The sequence below is a fragment of the Schistocerca americana genome, chromosome 2 (genome assembly GCF_021461395.2).
Source record: "Schistocerca americana isolate TAMUIC-IGC-003095 chromosome 2, iqSchAmer2.1, whole genome shotgun sequence".
Classification (NCBI taxonomy): Eukaryota; Metazoa; Arthropoda; class Insecta; order Orthoptera; family Acrididae; genus Schistocerca; species Schistocerca americana.
In genome coordinates, this window is record NC_060120.1 from 246,592,143 (window position 1) to 246,612,956 (window position 20,814).

At 41.4% G+C, this 20,814-nt stretch overlaps 1 protein-coding gene across 1 annotated transcript; it reads left to right on the top strand.

The window, feature by feature from the left end:
• Positions 1-1,144: 1,144 nt before the first annotated feature.
• Positions 1,145-19,597, top strand: LOC124595382. Its single transcript, XM_047134099.1, has 3 exons — positions 1,145-1,416; positions 16,678-16,845; positions 18,945-19,597. The coding sequence occupies exons 1-3, from the start codon at positions 1,368-1,370 to the stop codon at positions 19,301-19,303; spliced, it is 576 nt and encodes a 191-aa protein (XP_046990055.1). The 5' UTR covers positions 1,145-1,367; the 3' UTR covers positions 19,304-19,597.
• The last annotated feature ends 1,217 nt before the right edge of the window (positions 19,598-20,814 follow it).

Consider the following 20,814-nt stretch of genomic DNA (forward strand, 5'->3'; position numbering starts at 1 on the left):
AATCACCCCTGGCAGAGACCCTCCATACGCAAAGATAAACAACTTTGCTACTGCCATTTCATCGTTCCTGTAGTTACATTAAAATTTTCTTGGATATATCCCTGAAATTTACAATACTTACATTGTAATTACAATGAATTACATACAGTCAGACGCATTGACTTGACTGTCAATCCGAGAAGTTTTTATCATCGAGATTCGCCTGTATTCTCATAAAAAACGCCTTTGTTTTAATAATTGCCATTCTAAAACGCTTATCATATCCGTGACACTCTTTCCTCTACTTCACGATAACGCAAAAGGAGCTGCCCTTCTTTAACTTTTTCGATGTCCTCTGTCAGTCCTATCTGGTAAGGATCCCATACAGCACAGCAGTACTCTAGCAGAAGAAGAACAAACGTAGTGCAGGCAGTCTATTTAGTAGACCTGTTGCATTTTCTAAGTGTTCTGCCAATATAATGTATTCTTCGGTTTGCCCTCGCCACAACGTTATCTGTGTGATCGGTCCCAATTAAGCTGTTCGGAATTGTAATTTGTAGGTATTTAGTCGAATTGACAGCCTGTAAATTTTTGTGATTTACCACGTAATCGAAATTTAAGAGATTCCTTTTGTCCTCATGGGGAGGACCTCACATTTTAAAGACAATTGCCACTTTTCGCACCATTCAGATATCGCATCTGACATTTTGCAACTGTTTTTGACCTTCTGATGACTTTATTACACGGCAAATGACAGCATCCTCTGTAAATAATCTGAGGGCTCCTCAGATTAGCTCTTACATCATTGATGCAGATTAAGAGCAGCAGAGGGCCTGTAACACTTCCTTGGATAAGGCCGGATTTTCCTTTGATTTTCCGTCCATTACTATGTACTGTGACCTTTCTGAGAGGAAATCACGGATCCAGTCGCACAACTGAGGCGATACTCCATGTGCACGCAATTTGATTACTCGGAATTTTATCAGGACTTCGAATCTGTGATCAAAATTGAAGAAATGACTTGATTTCTCTTTCTTCCTTCGTGGAAGGGATTGGACTGAACAGTAGCTCTGGCCGCACCACTGGCGATATCTCTGCTTACATAAATCACTGCGTTACAGCTGTTATCGCCGAGTTTCGACAGCGAGTCCAAAAACATGTGTACGTAACTTCTCTCGCAGTGTAGTGCGATCACCCGGCTGCAGTCTCCGCCTTGCTGCAGGACCACTAATGCTGTTGCCACAATGTAATTCCATCGTGTGACGAACGTAGTCCCAACACTTGCGTCTTAGTTCGTCGAAAAGGTCTTATCTCTTGGAACCTTGTTCTCTGCAGTAGGAAGTAGCAGCGCCGTATAAAGGAGACCACAGTTTCCGCCTCCGGCCACAATGATGAAGACTCTGGTGATCGTCCTGCTGTTGGCAGCTGCTGGATCCGGTAAGACAGACGAACGAGTCCTGCAATAGAGATATGCTGATTTTTTATGCTGTGGGAAAATCGGGTAGTGTCGAATAAGTAACATTTTGTCTCAATAATAGTATTTTATGAAGATCGCATTGGAACATTCTTCACAAGAAACAACACTATGAAACGTTACTTAATAGAATTACAATACACTGTGTCAGATGAATATACGTTTCTTGAATTGTTAATATTTCTTCTTCTCTTTGCATTTTGATAGTTTTAATTTTTGGAGAGCTAGATCGAAAAAGAAACTGTAATGTCTAAAACAAGGCATTTTTGTCGCAAAAAAGTGTTACTTGGGTTGTAAATGTTTATAAACTCGAACTTGTCCATCAGCTCACACAGTTTGTCAATGAATCTGCCAACTTGTTCTTTGCTGTAACCTGCTACTGCTCGCTGCAGGCTTGTGAACTGTCTTCAGCCTTTTAAGTCTTCATGTCTTTTCAGAAAGACATAGTAAAAGTCTTTACCCGCTTCCATTTTGTCTCGTTGAAACGATGATGTATTTTCAGTTGCTCTGCATATTTGTGCGCTAGATTTAAGAATTCGTCTTTAGTCGGTGGCACAAGCTGGCTCTCTAAATTTTTAAAATGATCATGCTACACTGTCTCCTGTTCGTCACTGAATGTTCTCTGGCATAAATGTTATTATTGCCTAAAACAGATTTCATAAAACCCTCTTTGCCTGTCACCTAATGTACTTCTTGGAACTGAACATTCCTCACTCGCTTCTCAGAATATTTCAAGAAGTTGGTCTTTTTCTACGGCTTTCTTCATGTTGCTTTCATCCCATTTAAGTCAATACTTTTTCCTGTTAAAAAAGAATCAGAAAAGATTAAGATTATTCCATCTGCTTTATCCGGTACGACTAGAAAGTACTTTGTCCGATACAACCTGAATGTACCGCTGTGGTAGCTTCACGTTCCCATTGTTATTACTTGGGTTAGACATTGTCACAGCCTACAATATAGAGAATAACATGTTATTCCTAAAGATTCAATAAAATGTAACGTTACTTACTTGTAAATAAAACACAACATTCTAAAATTAAATTTGTGCACCGAAAAATTTCTTGGTAACAGATAAATTACCACTCCGAGACACCCTGTTGTTTTGATTCAAAATCGTGTGAGCGGTCTTGTTCCTCTGTAAATCTCTCCGCAATGGCACGACAGATTCTGTCACTAGCGTTAAAGATTAGAAACAAATGTTGTTCGATACAACTCTTATCCAGTAGTATCCCATCTTCTCCTACGGCGGTGGTTCCAAATCTGTCTGAGATCATCACCCCTAAATGGAATCAGATGTTAGCTAGTACCCCCTCCCCCCTCCCGCCTTGCCTTGACCCACATCATCATAATTAATCTTTGGAATGAAAAACAGTTTTATCCGAAGAGTTCAATTTTCAAAATAACGAAATATGAATGATATTTAGTTTCTCTTGACGATTTGCTAAACCAGGAACTAATGAGTCAAAGGGGCAACTTCTATTGTTTATTTTTACCAACTATTTTTTTTTCACAGAATGATGAAGCAATTGTCAGTGCATCACCCAGTGCTACCCACAACTCCTTGTCACAAAAGAAAGCTATCCACACTTGTAACAAAACACCACCTCCTTCCCTACCGACATTTGCTTCATCCACACCCTGCACACTACTTAAAATCAACCAAATTAAAATGTATGCTCAATAATTAGACCTGCTGTCTTTAAATCACTTGTTCGGTCTGCTTACTTCTGAACTGGCAGAAACTGGATGACTTTTGGCTGCCAGTGCTTTGGTCTCACAACTTCCACTGATAATAAAATAATAATAATACTGTGTAAGCCCTACAGCAGTGTGGTAACAAAGTTACAGTTGCGTTGTGCAGTCAGTTAGTTCGTTTATTGTTTCGAAACGAATAATGATGCAATATTTAATCAACTGTGGGAAATGTCACAGATGTATGGTACAAACTACCAAGTATGTGCATAGAGGGTGTATTTTGAGAGGAAGATGTGGTTCATACAGTTGTGGTACAAAATATAATCCCCTCCACATTATGTCTCACGTTAATGAAAAAAATCTAATTATTGTAACTTTTATCATCAGCCTTACAGTCGTATGAAATAGTGAAAACATTAATGAATAATAAAAATGATTTAGAATATTGTACTTTACCCGTCAGGGAGTAATTAGCCTGTGTAGAACACTTCTACCCCAGCTTTTATGTGTCTACCGGAAATGTGGGAACATCCTGATCGTAATATCCCACAGATCTAGTGCTGTACGTGAAAAGGATCAGGTGGTCGTAAGATTCATCTCCAGGTTATCGGAAAACCATTATCTCCTAATTAATGTGATTTTAATTTATAAAACCTTTAGGCGAAAGATTTACAACCTTAAATCAAATATATTGCATCGTTTATGAGACCGGCCGCTACCACAAACAATGTTTGTGTTCCACTTTTACTCCCTTGCCAATGAAGACTGTCGTAACAAATGCGAAGATAATAATGTCATTTGAGGAGTCACAAACAGAAGGTAATATACCGAAGACTATACAAAGAAAGTTAGAGAAAAGGTACGTGATTCACTGTTCAGAGTTAGAGGCTGGGTTCCAGAGGGGATATTTGGAATGAAAAGGCTAGTACAGAACTGCTGAAGATTAAAAGAAAGGGTCTTGACTGAGAATGAGACATAACTTTTTCAACTAAATGTCTTTTATTTCTTGACAGTAAAAACGATATTAGACTCGACGAAATATAGACAGTTCAGATGAGTGGTGTAATTCAGGTACTTAACTTCTTCTCATTCGATGTCCTGGAGTTCTTCACAGGATCAGGATGTGGACGTATGTCCACACAGCGTGCTAAGTAATTAAATAAAAGTTACTCCGATATACAGTTTGTGACATTTTATTATTCAGAGCGACGTAGGCGGTCCGTCGTGGATATCAGATCAACAGAGAATCCCGAATTCCACAACTCACGCTCTTATATACATTTCCAAACAATTTCTTCATTGTTGATATTACAATTTTTAGATATTACAATTAAAAAACATTTCATCAAATTAATTTGAGATGAATACAGGCAGAAATTTTCGCTTTTATTCGTTTCACGCAGAAAACAGTGTTATCATTTGAATTTACATCAGCTATGCAGAACGAACAATGATCTTAACAGTTTCATTAATTACACAATGAAAACAGTAAGCACAGTGTTTGTACCATTTTTTTGATATAAATTCGATTAGAACCATTGGCCAGTATTAAGAGTTTTTTTTTTTTTTTTTTTTTTTTTTGCAAAGAAAGTATCTTTTGACGATTTGTTTACATGTACTGGGTTTCGTTATTTCGCAAAGTCTCATAATTAATTTGAAAATTAGTAAATTTGGTAACATAAATTAGTTACAAATGTGGACAATAATGGTTCTCATGTTATTTCAAACGTTGCTTCAGGTATTTTGGCCGACAAAACAAAAATGAGCAATGTGGTATAACCCGATTTCATTATTTCTTAATTAAACAGAATACGATAGTTTGAGGCGTTCCTACCATTTGACCGAGTTTTATAGGTTTGATATGCTGGTGTTTCATAATCATTTACATATTACGTCATCCAAGAGGTAGAGCTTACTGGTACTGACATTATAATTATCTTTTTAATTGGAATCTGGGCGCTGACTTGCCGTCAATGAACTGAGAGTTGTGGTACCGATCTGTTCAATATGCTTTCCAAACTGGTCTGTTATGCTTCAGGTGCAGTATCATGAACTAATGCAGCTGCTAAAAAAACTATTGTAGGTCAGGACATCCGACGTATTGAATACGTACATTGGAACGAAACTGCGCTGGTAACTTCAGATACTGATGTGTCCAGCTCAAGACAAATCAAGTGAGGGATAATATAGGGCTTAGTGCCAACTCTAATTTATTCATCCTTAATTCAGAAGCAAATATTCACAACGCTTTAAAATATATGGAAATGAGACATCAAGAGAACGGAGAGTGGATCAACAACATCCACTATGCTGACGATGCGGTCGTAATCACTGACAACAAGATGACGTATAACAACTGACTGACGTAAAGGGAGAACACAGCCAATAAATGGATCACAATATCAATAGCAAGAATTTCGAGGGCCTTGAACTTAATTCGAAAAACTTTCTATGTGGAGCTGTACAACTGTGAGATACCGGTTTTCACTTGGAGTGATTTAGGAAAAAACGGAAAATTGGTTAATCCCTTGTCTAGGGTTCAGAGTGAGATTCTGTATTTTGCGTCGAACATGTTTAATTAGTTGCCTACACAGTTAACGCAAGAAAAACTGAAAACTTAGTAAAAGTTAAAAAAAAACTTCTTAACCAGTCCTGTAAATTATCGAATTAGTTAAATCCAGTGACTGAAAATGCCTTTTAACAGTGTGAGAATAAAACTGGCCTCTAACTAGAGCTCTATTCTTACGGAGTGTATGTAGCCTAAAATTTTATTCTTCTCGAGTTATGAGCGTACTTTACCAGTTACATTTTTTTTACCATGCATTACTAGAATTTGAATGGAATGGACAGTGTCTTGAAAGGAGGATATAAGATGAACATCAACAAAAGCAAAACGAGGATAATGGAATGTAGTCGAATTAAGTCGGGTGATGCTGAGGGAATTAGATTAGGAAATGAGACACTTAAAGCAGTAAAGGAGTTTTGCTATTTGGGGAGCAAAATAACTGATGATGGTTGAAGTAGAGAGGATATAAAATGTAGGCTGGCAATGGCAAGGAAAGCGTTTCTGAAGAAGAGAAATTTGTTAACATCGAGTATAGATTTAAGTGTCAGGAAGTCATTTCTGAAAGTATTTGTATGGAGTGTAGCCATGTATGGAAGTGAAACATGGACGATAAATAGTTTGGACAAGAAGAGAATAGAAGCTTTCGAAATGTGGTGCTACAGAAGAATGCTGAAAATTAGATGGGTAGATCACATAACTAATGAGGAAGTATTGAATAGGATTGGGGAGAAGAGAAGTTTGTGGCACAACTTGACCAGAAGAAGGGATCGGTTGGTAGGACATGTTCTGAGGAATCAAGGGATCACCAATTTAGTATTGGAGGGCAGCGTAGAGGGAGACCAAGAGATGAATACACTAAGCAGATTCAGAAGGATGTAGGTTGCAGTAGGTACTGGGAGATGAAGAAGCTTGCACAGGATAGAGTAGCATGGAGAGCTGCATCAAACCAGTCTCAGGACTGAAGACCACAACAACAACAACAACTAGAATTTATTCTCATTTGCGAGTCCTGCGGTAATTTACATCATTTTTAAGATTCTGTATCTCAGTCGGCAAAAACGAAACCCTTACATAATCACTTCGTTACCCTAAACATGTTTGGGAGGTGACTATCAAAAGCTGTCAAGTTAAGTGTAAAAGGCACGTTTGCTTATATTTTAAACCCAAATATCAACGCCGACCTGTGTGGCCGAGCGGTTCTAGGCGCTTCAGTGCGAAACCACGCTGCTGCTATGGACGCAGATTCGAATCTTGCCTCGGGCATGGATGTGTGTGATGTCCTTAGTTTAGTTAGGTTTAAGTAGTTCTAAGGCTAGGGGACTGATGACCTCTGATGTTAAGTTCCATAGTTCTTAGAGACATTTGAACCATATATCAACCGGTTTCAGCCATGGATCATATTTACGCACACTATAGGGTCAAATAGTTTAAGCCACCACATGACATTTGTCATTACATAAATAAAATGTAGAGCATGTCATGAATATCAATATATCTACACATTATTTAATTAATGACACATGTAATGTGCCACCACATGCCATTTGTCATTACTTAAATAAAGTGTAGAGCATGTCATGAATATCAATATATCTACAAATTATGTAAGTAATGACAAATGTAATGTGGTGGTTTAAACCATTTTAGCCCTATAGTATCTGTGAAGATGGTCAGTGACTGAAAACGGTTGATATTTGGATTTAAAGTAAAAGCAGCTGATGGTCAAACATGCATTTTATACTTTGTTGCCTGTCTGTCTGTCCGCCTGTACGTCTATCCGACTGTTAAGACCCTATTTTCTCAGGAATGGGTGGAGGTATCAAGTTGAAGTTCATGTCACATAATAAGGTCTACGGTCCTTGGGGGGAGAGTAAAATTTAAGGTTGTAAGTCAATGCAATCAAAAGATACGGCCATTTATGTCACATATTTCGATACTCGCAAACACATTCATCAAAGAAAAGCATTTTTTTTTGCCGTCAACTGCATACATTTAAATTTATTCTCGACTGGTTTAAATCATTTCAGTCATCAGCACTGGAAGAAAAATTATATATCTTTTGGATCAAAAATGCATGTTTCTCATAGAAGACACATTAGCATACTAAACGAAGCGATGAAAATCTGGGTAATGTAAAATAATCATAATTTGGCAGTATCTTGAGAAACACAGGCAGTTTGTCATCGTTACATTTGGTATGCTAATGTGTTTTCTTTGAGAAGCAAGCCTATTTTATGCAACAGATGTATAACTATTCTTCCAGTGATGAAATAAATTTAAATACATACACCTGACAGCAAAAAAGTGCTGTTCTTTAAACATTTACAGCTGCAGTTAATTACTTACACAAACTGTTAGTCACTCAACATTTAGAGTATTTCTCCTCGAGTTAGAACCATTAAATTTGATGAGAAACAAGGTTTCACAGTACAAGTAAAGGATAAGATACTAAAATTGTTAATTTGTTATTATATCAAATAAAGATTTTAAACATGGCTGAAACAGCTACTGTTGAAATTCTTCACGGTAAATGATAACAGCCAAACAGTTGCAGGATAAAGATTTATTAAAATTCTTGACCACAGTTTCGGTATATCTAAATATACCTTCATCAGAAGCAAAATACACTAAAATCACATTCTGCACTGGAGATACATAAAAGAATTGTGCCAAAGGCGTCGTCAGTAGTTAAAACATCATCTTCATTTATACAACATAATTATAGACAGAGGGTTGATGCGAACACAGCATAGCATCATTATCTCGCCTGTGAGCTGGATAGATAATGATGCTATGCTATGTTCGCATCAACCCTCTGTCTATAATTATGTTGTATAAATGGAGATGATGTTTTAACTACTGACGACGCCTTTGGCACAATTCTTTTATGTATCTCCAGTGCAGAATGTGATTTTAATGTGTTTTACTTCTGATGAAGGTATATTTAGATATACCGAAACTGTGGTCAAGAATTTTAATAAATCTTTATCCTGCAACTGTTTGGCTGTTATCATTTACCGTGAAGATATCAAATAAAACATTTTTTTTGCCATTTGTTATCGGCCTATCAGTCTGCCTGTTTTTTAAAACCCTTTTTTCTCAACAACGGGTAGAGATATCGAGTTGAAATTTAAGTCAGATACCAAGGTCTCAAGCCGGCCGGTGTGGCCGTGCGGTTCTAGGCGCTTCAGTCTGGAACCGCGTGACCGCTACAGTCGCAGGTTCGAATCCTGCCTCGGGCATGGATGTGTGTGGTGTCCTTAGGTTAGTTAGGTTTAATTAGTTCTAAGTTCTATGCGACTGATGACCTCAGAAGTTAAGTCGCATAGTGCTCAGAGCCATTTGAACCACTTTGAACCAAGGTCTCAAGATCGGGTAGAAGTACCACACTGAAGTTTATGTCGAGCACTTAGGTCTACGGTGTCTTGGCAGAATAAGTAATTTAAGCTTCTGAGTCAATGAAATGGAAAAGATACGTCGGCCCTGGTTGCCCAGCAGTAAAGCGCGTGCTTGGAAACCGAGAGGTCGCGTAATCGAATCTCGGTCGGACCGTGGATTCTTCAGTTTCCTTTTTAACCGAGCATTCACCTCTCAACGGTGTGAGGAGTCTCCAGAAACAAAACGTCGTTCCAATTGCACGTAAAAATGTAGGTCCACTTTCCTCATTTGGATAACTGGGGTGGGTTAGGAACATGCAAGTCTTCGAAGTGGCGTCCAGTAGAAAGATTTGCACCGAGCCATTGTGTCATACGAAGCTGTTAGTATTATCTATACACGTAAGTAAGTTTACACAGAACGCTAAGAGCAAGAATTCTGCTCGCATCTTTCCGATTTTTTTGCATATGATGTCGGCGTATGGGGATCTTTTGACTCTTTCTTTCTTTGAAGTAGCTGTTTTATGCTATGTAGGTTTTGTTCGCTCCTCATCGCGAAGAAATTGACTGACTCGCACCACATCGTTCGCAGTGGTTACTTTAAATGATAGCATACAATGTTCTCAGGTAAATATTAATCCAATTGTAGTATGGTAACGCAGTTCGTGCGAACAGAGCAGAACACTCGTACACCCTGGAGGGAAAATCCGAGAGAGGGGAAGAGATTTGTGGTGTAGCCGATGAGCAAAGGGGTTAGAGGCGGTATGAGAATAAATAGGAACGTGTAAGCAGATTTGTTTTACAAGCATAGCCTGTAAGTTCCCTACTAAGTGTTTCTGTGTGAAATTTAGCCCAAAGTCTATAATAAAATCTACTTATTACCAAAACTATGTACCCACAAACTGTTAGCCAACTAAAGCTCGTATGCTAACTTTTTACTAAACAGAACCTAATTTGAATTGAACTGTAAGTGGTCTGAGTACAACTTGTCTTTATATTAAATGTGGCACTGAAGTAAAACAATTATCTGGCCATAATCTAAATTTCTACTTACCTCGCGTCTTGATAACATTGTTCCAGATTTCTCGAAAGAACAACAGCAAACATCAAGCAGCAAGCAGGCAGTGGCTAAGCTGGATTTCTATTTTTAAATAAAATTTCTAAACAGTATTCAAACTGTTGCATGCCATGTGGCGCAATGTGGTAATGTGTAATGATAAAAAATGGGATGAGGAGAGTAACTATTCCTATGAAATGATATCCCAACTTAACTATTCAAAAACACAGAGTAAAGCTTCACGTTATCTTCACACACATTGGTCTGAACAATACTATGCTTAAAAAAAAGTGAGTGTTTTAAAAAGGGTATAATGTTAACAGGGAATTTCTATAAAAACCGAACAGCTTAATCAGTTGCGGTGTTAATGCATGACTCAGGGAAGTGCGGTGGTCTACCTCTGAGCATGTGAACAAAGTTCTCTTGACAAAGTAAAAAAAAAAAAAAAAAAAAAAAATTCTAGGTTTATATTCTTTTCGCCTTTTAATAGATACATCATATTCATCCTTGCTGTTCTTTACAATAAATCTTTCTTCATCTGACAGATACAATCACAAGCTAACACAGCACTCCTGAATACGTCCATCACCTACCACACTTCAACTAAGAATGTATTACACTGCACAGAGGCGAAGACTGTGCCACAACACGACCAGCGACTGTTTAACAGTAACATAACTTGCTCTCTCTGATATGCACATCAATGATTACAAAAATCGAAATGACATGCCCACCTTAGGAGTTTTGCGATACATACAGTTAGGTCGTAAACAATAGCTGTACTGTTAACAATACTTTCACAGATTTTTCGGTTAATTGCAGACACAAATGCTCACGACGAATTACACAATTAATCGTTTGACTTAATAGAATCGATCATTTACTGTCACTTCTTCGACGCAGAACTTCTTCCTGAAGCAGTACATGTTTTAGGCTATAAGCGCAATTATTTATTTTCTACCGGTTTCGGTACGTAGTACCATCTTCAGCCCATCCCCTGGCAAACAGTCGTCAAGTTCGCATTCTAAGTGTCAAACTTTCTTTTGCTTGTGCCTTTGTCCTTCATCGGCGCGGGGTCGACATGGTTAGTGACGTGGCATAGTAAATTTAAGGGATGGCCTAATGCCCCTCCTCTGGCCACACCCCGTTAGGTCTTGGGACGCAGTATGTGTATCCGATTTGTCTGCGTATAGTGTTATTGACGTGAAAGTGAGCGAAAGTCCTCTGAATTTTTTTTTGCAAATCATGTAACTGGTATTCACTTAGTGGGATGTGGAAAACCACCTGGCTGGCACACAGACCACTGTCGTTAATCAGCCGGGCGGATTCGATCTGGGGCCGGCGCACCAGCATTTTCCGGAAGCGGCATTTTTTTTTTTTTAAGGAATAATGGCATGCAGGGGGGAGGGCAGAGTGGGCAGGGGTCGCAATACGAGGCCTAGCCACAGTGTCCCCTTCGCCATCAAGGTATTATAGAGAGAGAGAAAGTGTAAGAGGATATTGGAAGGGTAATGCAGTATGTAAAGGGAGACGATAATCTAATAGTCATGGGAGACTGGAATGCAGTTGTAGGGGAAGGAATAGAAGAAAAGATTACTGGAGAATATAGACTTCGGACAAGGAATGAGGGAGGAGAAAGACTAATTGAGTTCTGTAACAAGTTTCAGCTAATAATAGCGAATACTCTCTTCAAGAATATCAAAGGGAGGAGGTATACTTGGAAAACGCCGGGTGGTACAGGAAGATTTCAGTTAGATTACGTCATGGTCAGACGGAGATTCCGAAATTAGATACTGGATTGTAAGGCGTACCCAGGAGCAGACGTAGACTCAGATCACAATATAGTAGTGATGGAGAGTAGGCTGAAGTTTAAGATATTAGTCAGGAAGAATCAGTAAGCAAAGAAATGGGATACAGAATTACTAAGGAATGACGAGATACGCTTGAGGTTCTCTAAGGCTATAGGTACAGCAATAATGAATAGCTCAGTAGGTAGTACAGTCGAAGAGGAGTGAACACCTCTAAAAATGGCCATCACAGAAGTTGGGAAGGAAAATATAGGTACAAAGAAGGTAACTGTGAAGAAACCATGGGTAAAAGAAGAAATACTTCAATTGATCGATGAAAGGAGGAAGTACAAAAATGTTCAGGGAAACTGAGGAATAAAGAAATACAAATTGCTGAGGAACGAAATAAATAGGAAGTGTAGGTAAGCTAAGACGAAATGGCTGCAGGAAAAATGTGAAGAAATCGAAAAAGAAATGATAGTCGGAAGGACAGACTCAGCATACAGGGAAGTCAAAACAGCCTTCGGTGACATTAAAAGCAAGGTTGGTAACATTAAGAGTGCAAAGGGAATTCCACTGTTAAATGCAGAGGAGAAAGAGGATAGGTGGAGCGAATACATTGAAAGCCTCTATGAGGGGGACGATTTGTATGATGTGATAGAACAGGAAACAGGTGTCGATTTATAAGAGAAAGGGGATCCAGTGCTAGAATCAGAATCTAAAGGAGCTTTGGAGGATTTAAGATCAAATAAGCCAGAAGGGACAGATAACATTCCGTCAGAATTTCTAAAATTATTGGGGGAAGGGGCAACGAAACGACTATTCGCGTTGGTATGTAGATTGTATGAGTCTGGCGACGTACCATCTGACTTTCGGAAAATCATCATACACAATTCCGAAGACTGCAAGAGCTGACAAGTGCGAGAATCATCGCACAATCAGCTTGACAGCTCACGCATCCAAATTGCTGACTAGAATAATACACAGAAAAATGAAAAAGAAAATTGAGGATACGCCAGATAACGATCAATTGGCTTTAGGAAAGGTAACGGCACGAGACTGTCAATTCTGAGGCAGCGGTTGATAATGGAAGCAAGGCTAAAGAAAAATCAAGACACGTTCATAGGATATCGAACCGGAAAAAACCTTCGACAGTGTAAAATACTGCAAGATGTTCGAAATTCTGAGAAAAATAAGGGTAAGCCGTAGGGAGAGACGGGTAAAATACTATATGTACAAGAGCCAAGAGGGAATAATAAGAGTGGACGACCAAGAACGAAGTGCTCGGACCAAAAAGCAAAAAGGGTGTAAGACAGTGATGTAGTCTTTCACCCCCCCCACTGTTCAATCTGCACATCGAAGAAGCAATGATGGAAATAAAAGAAATGGTCAGGAGTGGAATTAAAATTCAAGGAGAAAGAATATTAATGTTACGATTCGCTGATGACATATCCTGAGTGAAAGTGAAGAAGAATTACATAATCCGCTGAACGGAATGAACCACCTAATGAGTACAGAATATAGATTGAGAGTAAATCGAAGAAAGACGAAAGTAATGAGAAGTAGCAGAAATGAGAACAACGAGAAACTTAACATCAGGCTTGACGGTCACGAAGCAGATGAAGTTAACGAATTCTGCTACCTAGGCAGTACAATAACCAATTCCAGACGGAGTAAGGAGGATATCAAAAGCAGACTAGCAATGGCAAAAAGGACATTCGTGACCAAGAGAAGTCTACTAGTATCAAATGTAGGCCTTAATTTGTGGAAGAAATTTTTGAGAACGTACAAATGGAGTTCAGCATTGTGTTGCAGTGAAACATGGACTGTGGGAAAACCGGAACAGAGGAGAATCCAAACATCTGAGATGTGGTGCTACGGACGAATCTTGAAAATTAGGTAAGGAGTGAGGAGCTTCTGTGCAGAATCGGAGAGGAAAGGAATTTGTGGAAAACACTGGTAAGCAGAAGGGACATGGTGACAGGACATCTGTTAAGACATGAGGGATTGATTTCCATGGTAACAGAGGGAAATGTAGAGGGCAAATATTGTAGAGGGAGAGAGAGATTGGAATACATCCAGCAAGTAACTGAGGACGTAGGTTGCAAGTGCTGCTCTGAGATGAAGAGGTTGGCACAGGAGAGGAATTCGTGGTGGGCCGCATCAAACCAGTCAGAAGACTGATGACACAAAAAAAAATCAGTATTTGATTTTTCACATTAACAAAGTCGAATTTACGTTATTCGCACCCATTATACAAAAATACGTCCGATCACATCAGAGGCAAGCTTACGACTTTCACACTCTGCGGAAAATAACAATATTCCAAAGGGTTTACAATTTTTCTTAACAAATGAATTCCTGAAGTTAAAATCTTCTGGGTTATTAGGCCGCGTCATATTTCTACTAAAATGATCGACGTCTCGACCCCTCTGCTGGGATCTTCCTCAGGATCTTATGGTGTCCACTACTGGTAAAACACTGTTCTAGCAGTAGTGGACACCATAAGATCCTCATGAAGATCCCAGCAGAGGGGTTGAAACGTCGATCATTTTAGTAGAAATATGACGCGGCCTAATAACCCAGAAGTTTTAACTTCAGTGACAACGGTCACGAAAGCCTGCAGAATTACGTAAATGAATTCCTAGTAGTTTTCGTTACATTATTAGTCTCGATTATTATTTCATAAATGAATCCAGAAATAAACGTAGTAAACAGTACAGGATTGCGTAATTACACTCCTGGAAATTGAAATAAGAACACCGTGAATTCACTGTCCCAGGAAGGGGAAACTTTATTGACACATTCCTGGGGTCAGATACATCACATGATCACACTGACAGAACCACAGGCACATAGACACAGGCAACAGAGCATGCACAATGTCGGCACTAGTACAGTGTATATCCACCTGTCGCAGCAATGCAGGCTGCTATTCTCCCATGGAGACGATCGTAGAGATGCTGGATGTAGTCCTGTGGAACGGCTTGCCTTGCCATTTCCACCTGGCGCCTCAGTTGGACCAGCGTTCGTGCTGGACGTGCAGACCGCGTGAGACGACGCTTCATCCAGTCCCAAACATGCTCAATGGGGGACAGATCCGGAGATCTTGCTGGCCAGGGTAGTTGACTTACACCTTCTATAGCACGTTGGGTGGCACGGGATACATGCGGACGTGCATTGTCCTGTTGGAACAGCAAGTTCCCTTGCCGGTCTAGGAATGGTAGAACGATGGGTTCGATGACGGTTTGGATGTACCGTGCACTATTCAGTGTCCCCTCGACGATCACCAGTGGTGTACGGCCAGTGTAGGAGATCGCTTCCCACACCATGATGCCGGGTGTTGGCCCTGTGTGAATCGGTCGTATGCAGTCCTGATTGTGGCGCTCACCTGCACGGCGCCAAACACGCATACGACCATCATTGGCGACTCTCATCGCTGAAGACGACACGTCTCCATTCGTCCCTCCATTCACGCCTGTCGCGACACCACTGGAGGCGGGCAGCACGATGTTGGGGCGTGAGCGGAAGACGGCCTAACGGTGTGCGCGACCGTAGCCCAGCTTCATGGAGACGGTTGCGAATGGTCCTCGCCGATACCCCAAGAGCAACGGTGCCCCTAATTTGCTGGGAAGTGGCGGTGCGGTCCCCTACGGCACTGCGTGGGATCCTACGGTCTTGGCGTGCATCCGTGCGTCGCTGCGGTCCGGTCCCAGGTCGACGGGCACGTGCACCTTCCGCCGACCACTGGCGACAACATCGATGTACTGTGGAGACCTCACGCCCCACGTGTTGAGCAATTCGGCGGTACGTCCACCCGGCCTCCCGCATGCCCACTATACGCCCTCGCTCAAAGTCCGTCAACTGCACATACGGTTCACGTCCACGCTGTCGCGGCATGCTACCAGTGTTAAAGACTGCGATGGAGCTCCGTATGCCACGGCAAACTGGCTGACACTGACGGCGGCGGTGCACAAATGCTGCGCAGCTAGCGCCATTCGACGGCAAACACCGCGGTTCCTGGTGTGTCCGCTGTGCCGTGCGTGTGATCATTGCTTGTACAGGCCTCTCGCAGTGTCCGGAGCAAGTATGGTGGGTCTGACACACCGGTGTCAATATGTTCTTTTTTCCATTTCCAGGAGTGTATAATTGATAATAGAAATTTTAAGTGTGCAAGTAATTCGTAATTTCAAATGTTTCTAAAAAAATAATTTTAACTCTACATTCAGAAGTAGTACTTATAGGTTAAAATATCGAAACTAAAATATTTTATAAAGTAATTCCTTTTCATAAATTTTAGCTTGAAATATAACTTCCTGTGTATGAAATTATATGGCCGCGCGGGATAAGCCGAGCGGTCTGGGCGCTGCAGTCATGGACTGTGCGGCTGGTCCCGGCGGAGATTCGAGTCCTCCCTCGGGCATGGGTGTGTGTGTGTTTGTCGTTAAGATAATTTAGGTTAAGTAGTGTGTAAGCTTAGGGACTGATGACCTTAGCAGTTAAGTCCCATTAGATTTGACAGACATTTGAACATTTGAAAATTATATGAAAGTTTTCAGAAAAACGGCTGAAATAATACTGAACTGTCCAAAATTCGAAAAATAATAGTGGTATCGACAACTACTGTTGAGGAAAAGTAATGCTAGAGGAGGATGTCTCGCTACATACTTATCACTTAAAGATTTCATTGTATGCTCAGTAACGTATAAATAGTTGATCGCTTAGTGAGAAGTGTGCTCTTGCAGCAACAGTGGCGCAGTACGCACGCTACGAGGAGGTGGTGCGCAACCCCAAGGAAACGGACCTGCTGTACGGCTCCACCTTAGGACCTCGCAACGAGACGTGGTACTTCACCACCGCAGCCACCCTAACGTCCATCATCATCCCATCGCAGATCAGCTTCTGCGGCTCAGGTAAGCTACTGACTTCAAAGCTCCTTAAAAGCATTCGGTTGTTATGAGCCTGGTTGCACAGTGATTAAGCACCAGACAAGAGGTCCAAAGATTTGGTGTTCGACACCCGGACAGTACATTTAAGGCCTCTATGAGGGGGAAGACTTGTCTGATGACGTGATGGCCGGCCGAAGTGGCCGTGCGGTTAAAAGGCGCTACAGTCTGGAACCGCAAGACCGCTACTGTCGCAGGTTCGAATCCTGCCTCGGGCATGGATGTTTGTGACGTCCTTAGGTTAGTTAGGTTTAACTAGTTCTAAGTTCTAGGGGACTAATGACCTCAGCAGTTGAGTCCCATAGTTCTCAGAGCTATTTGAACCATTTTTTTGATGACGTGATGGAAGAAGAAACAGGAGTTGAGAGGGAAAAGATAGGTGATCCAATATTAGAAGCAGAATTTAAAAGAGCTTTAGACTGTTAAAGATAAAATAAGGCAGACAGGGTAGATAACATTACACTGGAATTCCTAAAATCATTTGTACAAGGTATGACACTGGCGATATACCATCAGCCTTTCGGGAAAACATCATCCACACAATTCCGAATTTAGCAAAAGCCGACAAGTGCGAGAATTATTAACTGCTCACTCAAGTTGCTGACTAGAATGATGTATAGAATTATGGGTCTGTTAGACGACGATCAGTTTGGATTTAGGAAAGCTAAAGGCACTAGGAAGGCAGTTTGGAAGTTGCGATTGATAATGGAAGCAAGACTGAAGAGAAATCAAGACACGTTAATAGGATTTGTCGACATAGAAAAGGCGTTCAACAATGTCAAATGGTGCAGTATCTTCTAAATTATGAGAAAAATCAAGGTAGATTATAGGAAAAGACAGGTAATATATAATATGTACAAGGTCCAAGGGGGATCAATAAGAGTGGAAGACCAAGAACGAAGTGCTCGGATTAAAAATGGTCTAGCACAGGGAAGTAGTCCCTCGCTCCCGCTGTTGAACCAATACATCGAAGAAGCGAACAAAAAAAAGGTTCAAGAGTGGAATTAAAATTCAGGTTGAAAGGATATCAGAAACAATTTTCGCTGCCGGCATTGCTGTCATGAGGGAAAGTGAATCTGGATCTGTTGAATGGAGTGAACAATCTAATGAGTACGGAATATGGATTGAGAGTAAATCGAAGAAAGACGAAAATAATGGGAAGTAGCAGACATGAAAAGAGCGAGAAACTTAACATCAGAATTGGAGATCAAGTAGTTAAGGAATACTGCTGCCTAGGCAGCGGAATAACGCATGACCGACGGAGCAGGGAGGGCATAAACAGCAGACTAGCACTGGCAAAAAGAACATTCCTCGCCAAAAGACGTCTGTTAGTATCAAACATAGATCTTAATTTGAGGAATAAATTTGTGAGAATGTTCCTTTGGTAGTGAAACATGGACTGTAGGAAAAACCGGAGCAAAAGAGAATCGAAGCATTTGAAATGTGGCGCTAGAAACGGAAGTTGAAAATTAAAAGGACTGGTAAGTAAGAAATGAGGAGGTTCTCTCTAGAACCGGCGACGAAAGGAATACAAAGATAACATTGACAAGAAGAAGGGACTGGTTGAACAGGATGATAGGACATCTGTTGAGATATCATGGAGTAAATTCGATGGAATCAGAGGAAGCTGTAGAAAGTAAAAGATGCAGACTGGAATACATCTAGCAAATAATTGAGGACGTAGTTTGCAAGTGCTATTCAGAACTGAAAATGTTGGCACAGGAAAGGAATTCATGGCAGGCCGCATCAAACCGGTCAGGAGACTGATGGAAAAAAAATCTATTTTTTTGTCTCACGTACGAGGCACGGGATGTACGACTGCTAAAAGGTGTCTGTGAGCGCTGCAATTAGTCTAACCTTGTCTTCGCGATCCCTACGGGCTCGAAATGTACACGGTGGTAGCATACTCCTGTATTCATCACTCAAAGTTGGTTCTTGAACGTTTGCAAGCAGGCTATTACGGAACAATTTGCGCCTGTTTTCAAGCGTTGGCAGTTGTTTTTTTAGCTTCCGTATCACCCTGTGTTAAAAAAAACTGCGACTATTCGTGTTGTTTCTTTTTCCAGGTCCATTGGCGAATGGAATGTACGACGAGGCGGTTGACCTTTTCGTGTACGAGACGAAACTCGCGAGCAGTGCGGCCGCGGTGCAGACGTACTTGGTAGCGTCTGGCTCCTTCAAGGGCGCCGCCAGCTACGGCCAGGAGCTGGACATCCCGCTATGGAACTCCACACTCAGTCGTGCTCCACGTGTCCTGAGTTACATCAACCCCAGCAGCGGCTACAAGTACACGCTCAACATCGTCTTCAAGACGACCGGCATATACCCGTGGTACACGTCGAGGTCTCTGTCCACCTACTCCATCGTCCATGCTGGGACGAATGTAGCTGGTATTGCTATCGGACTGTCGTACGCTCTTGGCTAAAGGGCCATGCCAAATCAGGCCGTTACAGTTGTCAAAAACTCTGATAATAAATTGAAGCTGAGCTGCAGACCAAGACAGCAGGCATATTTCGATTGTTTTGTGTAAGCATTAAGTCTGCTGACCATGCTGTTTCATGTAGGAAACTCAAAGCGAACTCCCTTTTCTATCTGTACTTCATTAAAAGTTGGTTCGCAAAAATCTTATTTTGTGTTCTGTTATATCGACAGCAAATTTCGCCGAAGTGGAAAATAAATATACGAACAGCTACAACAAAGTTGTTCGCTGAATATGGTAGTACACATATTTCACTAATTTTCTGTAATCCATCCTGAACAACAACAAACAACCATAGAAAAGATTTGTTGTTTCGGAGATATTTGCAGTAGCTTAGAGCCATTTTCTACATATACACATCAAAAAAGTTTTGCATCACCTCGGTTCCGAGTGTTCCGGAACCTGCACAGAATATTGGAATAGAAATCAACATAAAGATCATTTCCGCCCTTTTTATTGCTCATGAAAACACACACTGCATGTTGTACCACCATACAGCGAGACCTTTAGAGGTTGTGGCCCGGATTGCTGTACACACCGGTGCCTCTAATATCCAGTAGCATGTCCTCTTGCATTGATACATGCCTGCATTCGTTGTGGCATACTATCCACAAGTTCATCAAGGCAATGTTGGTCCAGATTGTCCCACTCCTCAACGGCGATTCGGCGTAGATCACTCAGAGTGGTTGGTGGTTCACGTCGTCCGTAAACAGCTCTTTTCAATCTATCCCAGGCATGTTCAATAGGGTTCATGTCTGAAGAACATGCTGACCAGGGCCGGCCGGAGTGGCCGAGCGGTTAAAGGCGCTACAGTCTGGAACCGCACGACCGCTACGGTCGCAGGTTCGAATCCTGCCTCGGGGATGTGCTCGATGGGGGCCCGATTTGTCGTCCATGAAGACGAATGCCTCTCCAATATGCTGCCGATATGTTGCACAATCTGTCGGAGAATGGCATTCGCGCATCGTACGGCCGTTACGGCGCCTTCCATGACCACCAGCGACGTACGTCGGCCCCAGATAATGCCACCCCAAAACAACAGGAAACCTCCACCTTGCTGCACTCGCTGAACAGTGTGTCTACGGCGTTCTCCTGACCAGCTTGCTCCCAAACACGTCTCTGAAAATTGCCTGGTTGAAGGCATATGCGACACTCATCGGTGAAGAGAACGTGATGCCAATCCTGAGAGGTCCATTCGGGATGTTTTTGGCCCTATCTGTACCGTGCTGCATGGTGTCGTGATTGCAAAGATGGACCTCGCCATGGACGTCGGGAGTGAGGTTGCGCATCTTGCTGTCTATCGTCACAGTTTGAGTCGTAACACAACATCCTGCGCAGCACGAAAAGCACTATTCAACATGCTGGCGTTGCTGTCAGGGTTCCTTCCAGCCATAATCCGTAGGTAGCAGTCATTCACTGCAATAGTAGCGCTAGGGCGGCCTGAGCGAGACATGTCA

Excerpts from the sequence above, each read along its gene's own strand:
- LOC124595382 (XM_047134099.1), top strand. The coding sequence starts at position 1,368 with ATGATGAAGACTCTGGTGATCGTCCTGCTGTTGGCAGCTGCTGGATCC. Across the intron at positions 1,417-16,677 it reads GTTGGCAGCTGCTGGATCCG|CAACAGTGGCGCAGTACGCA; the intron begins GTAAGACAGACG and ends GTGCTCTTGCAG. Across the intron at positions 16,846-18,944 it reads GATCAGCTTCTGCGGCTCAG|GTCCATTGGCGAATGGAATG; the intron begins GTAAGCTACTGA and ends TTCTTTTTCCAG.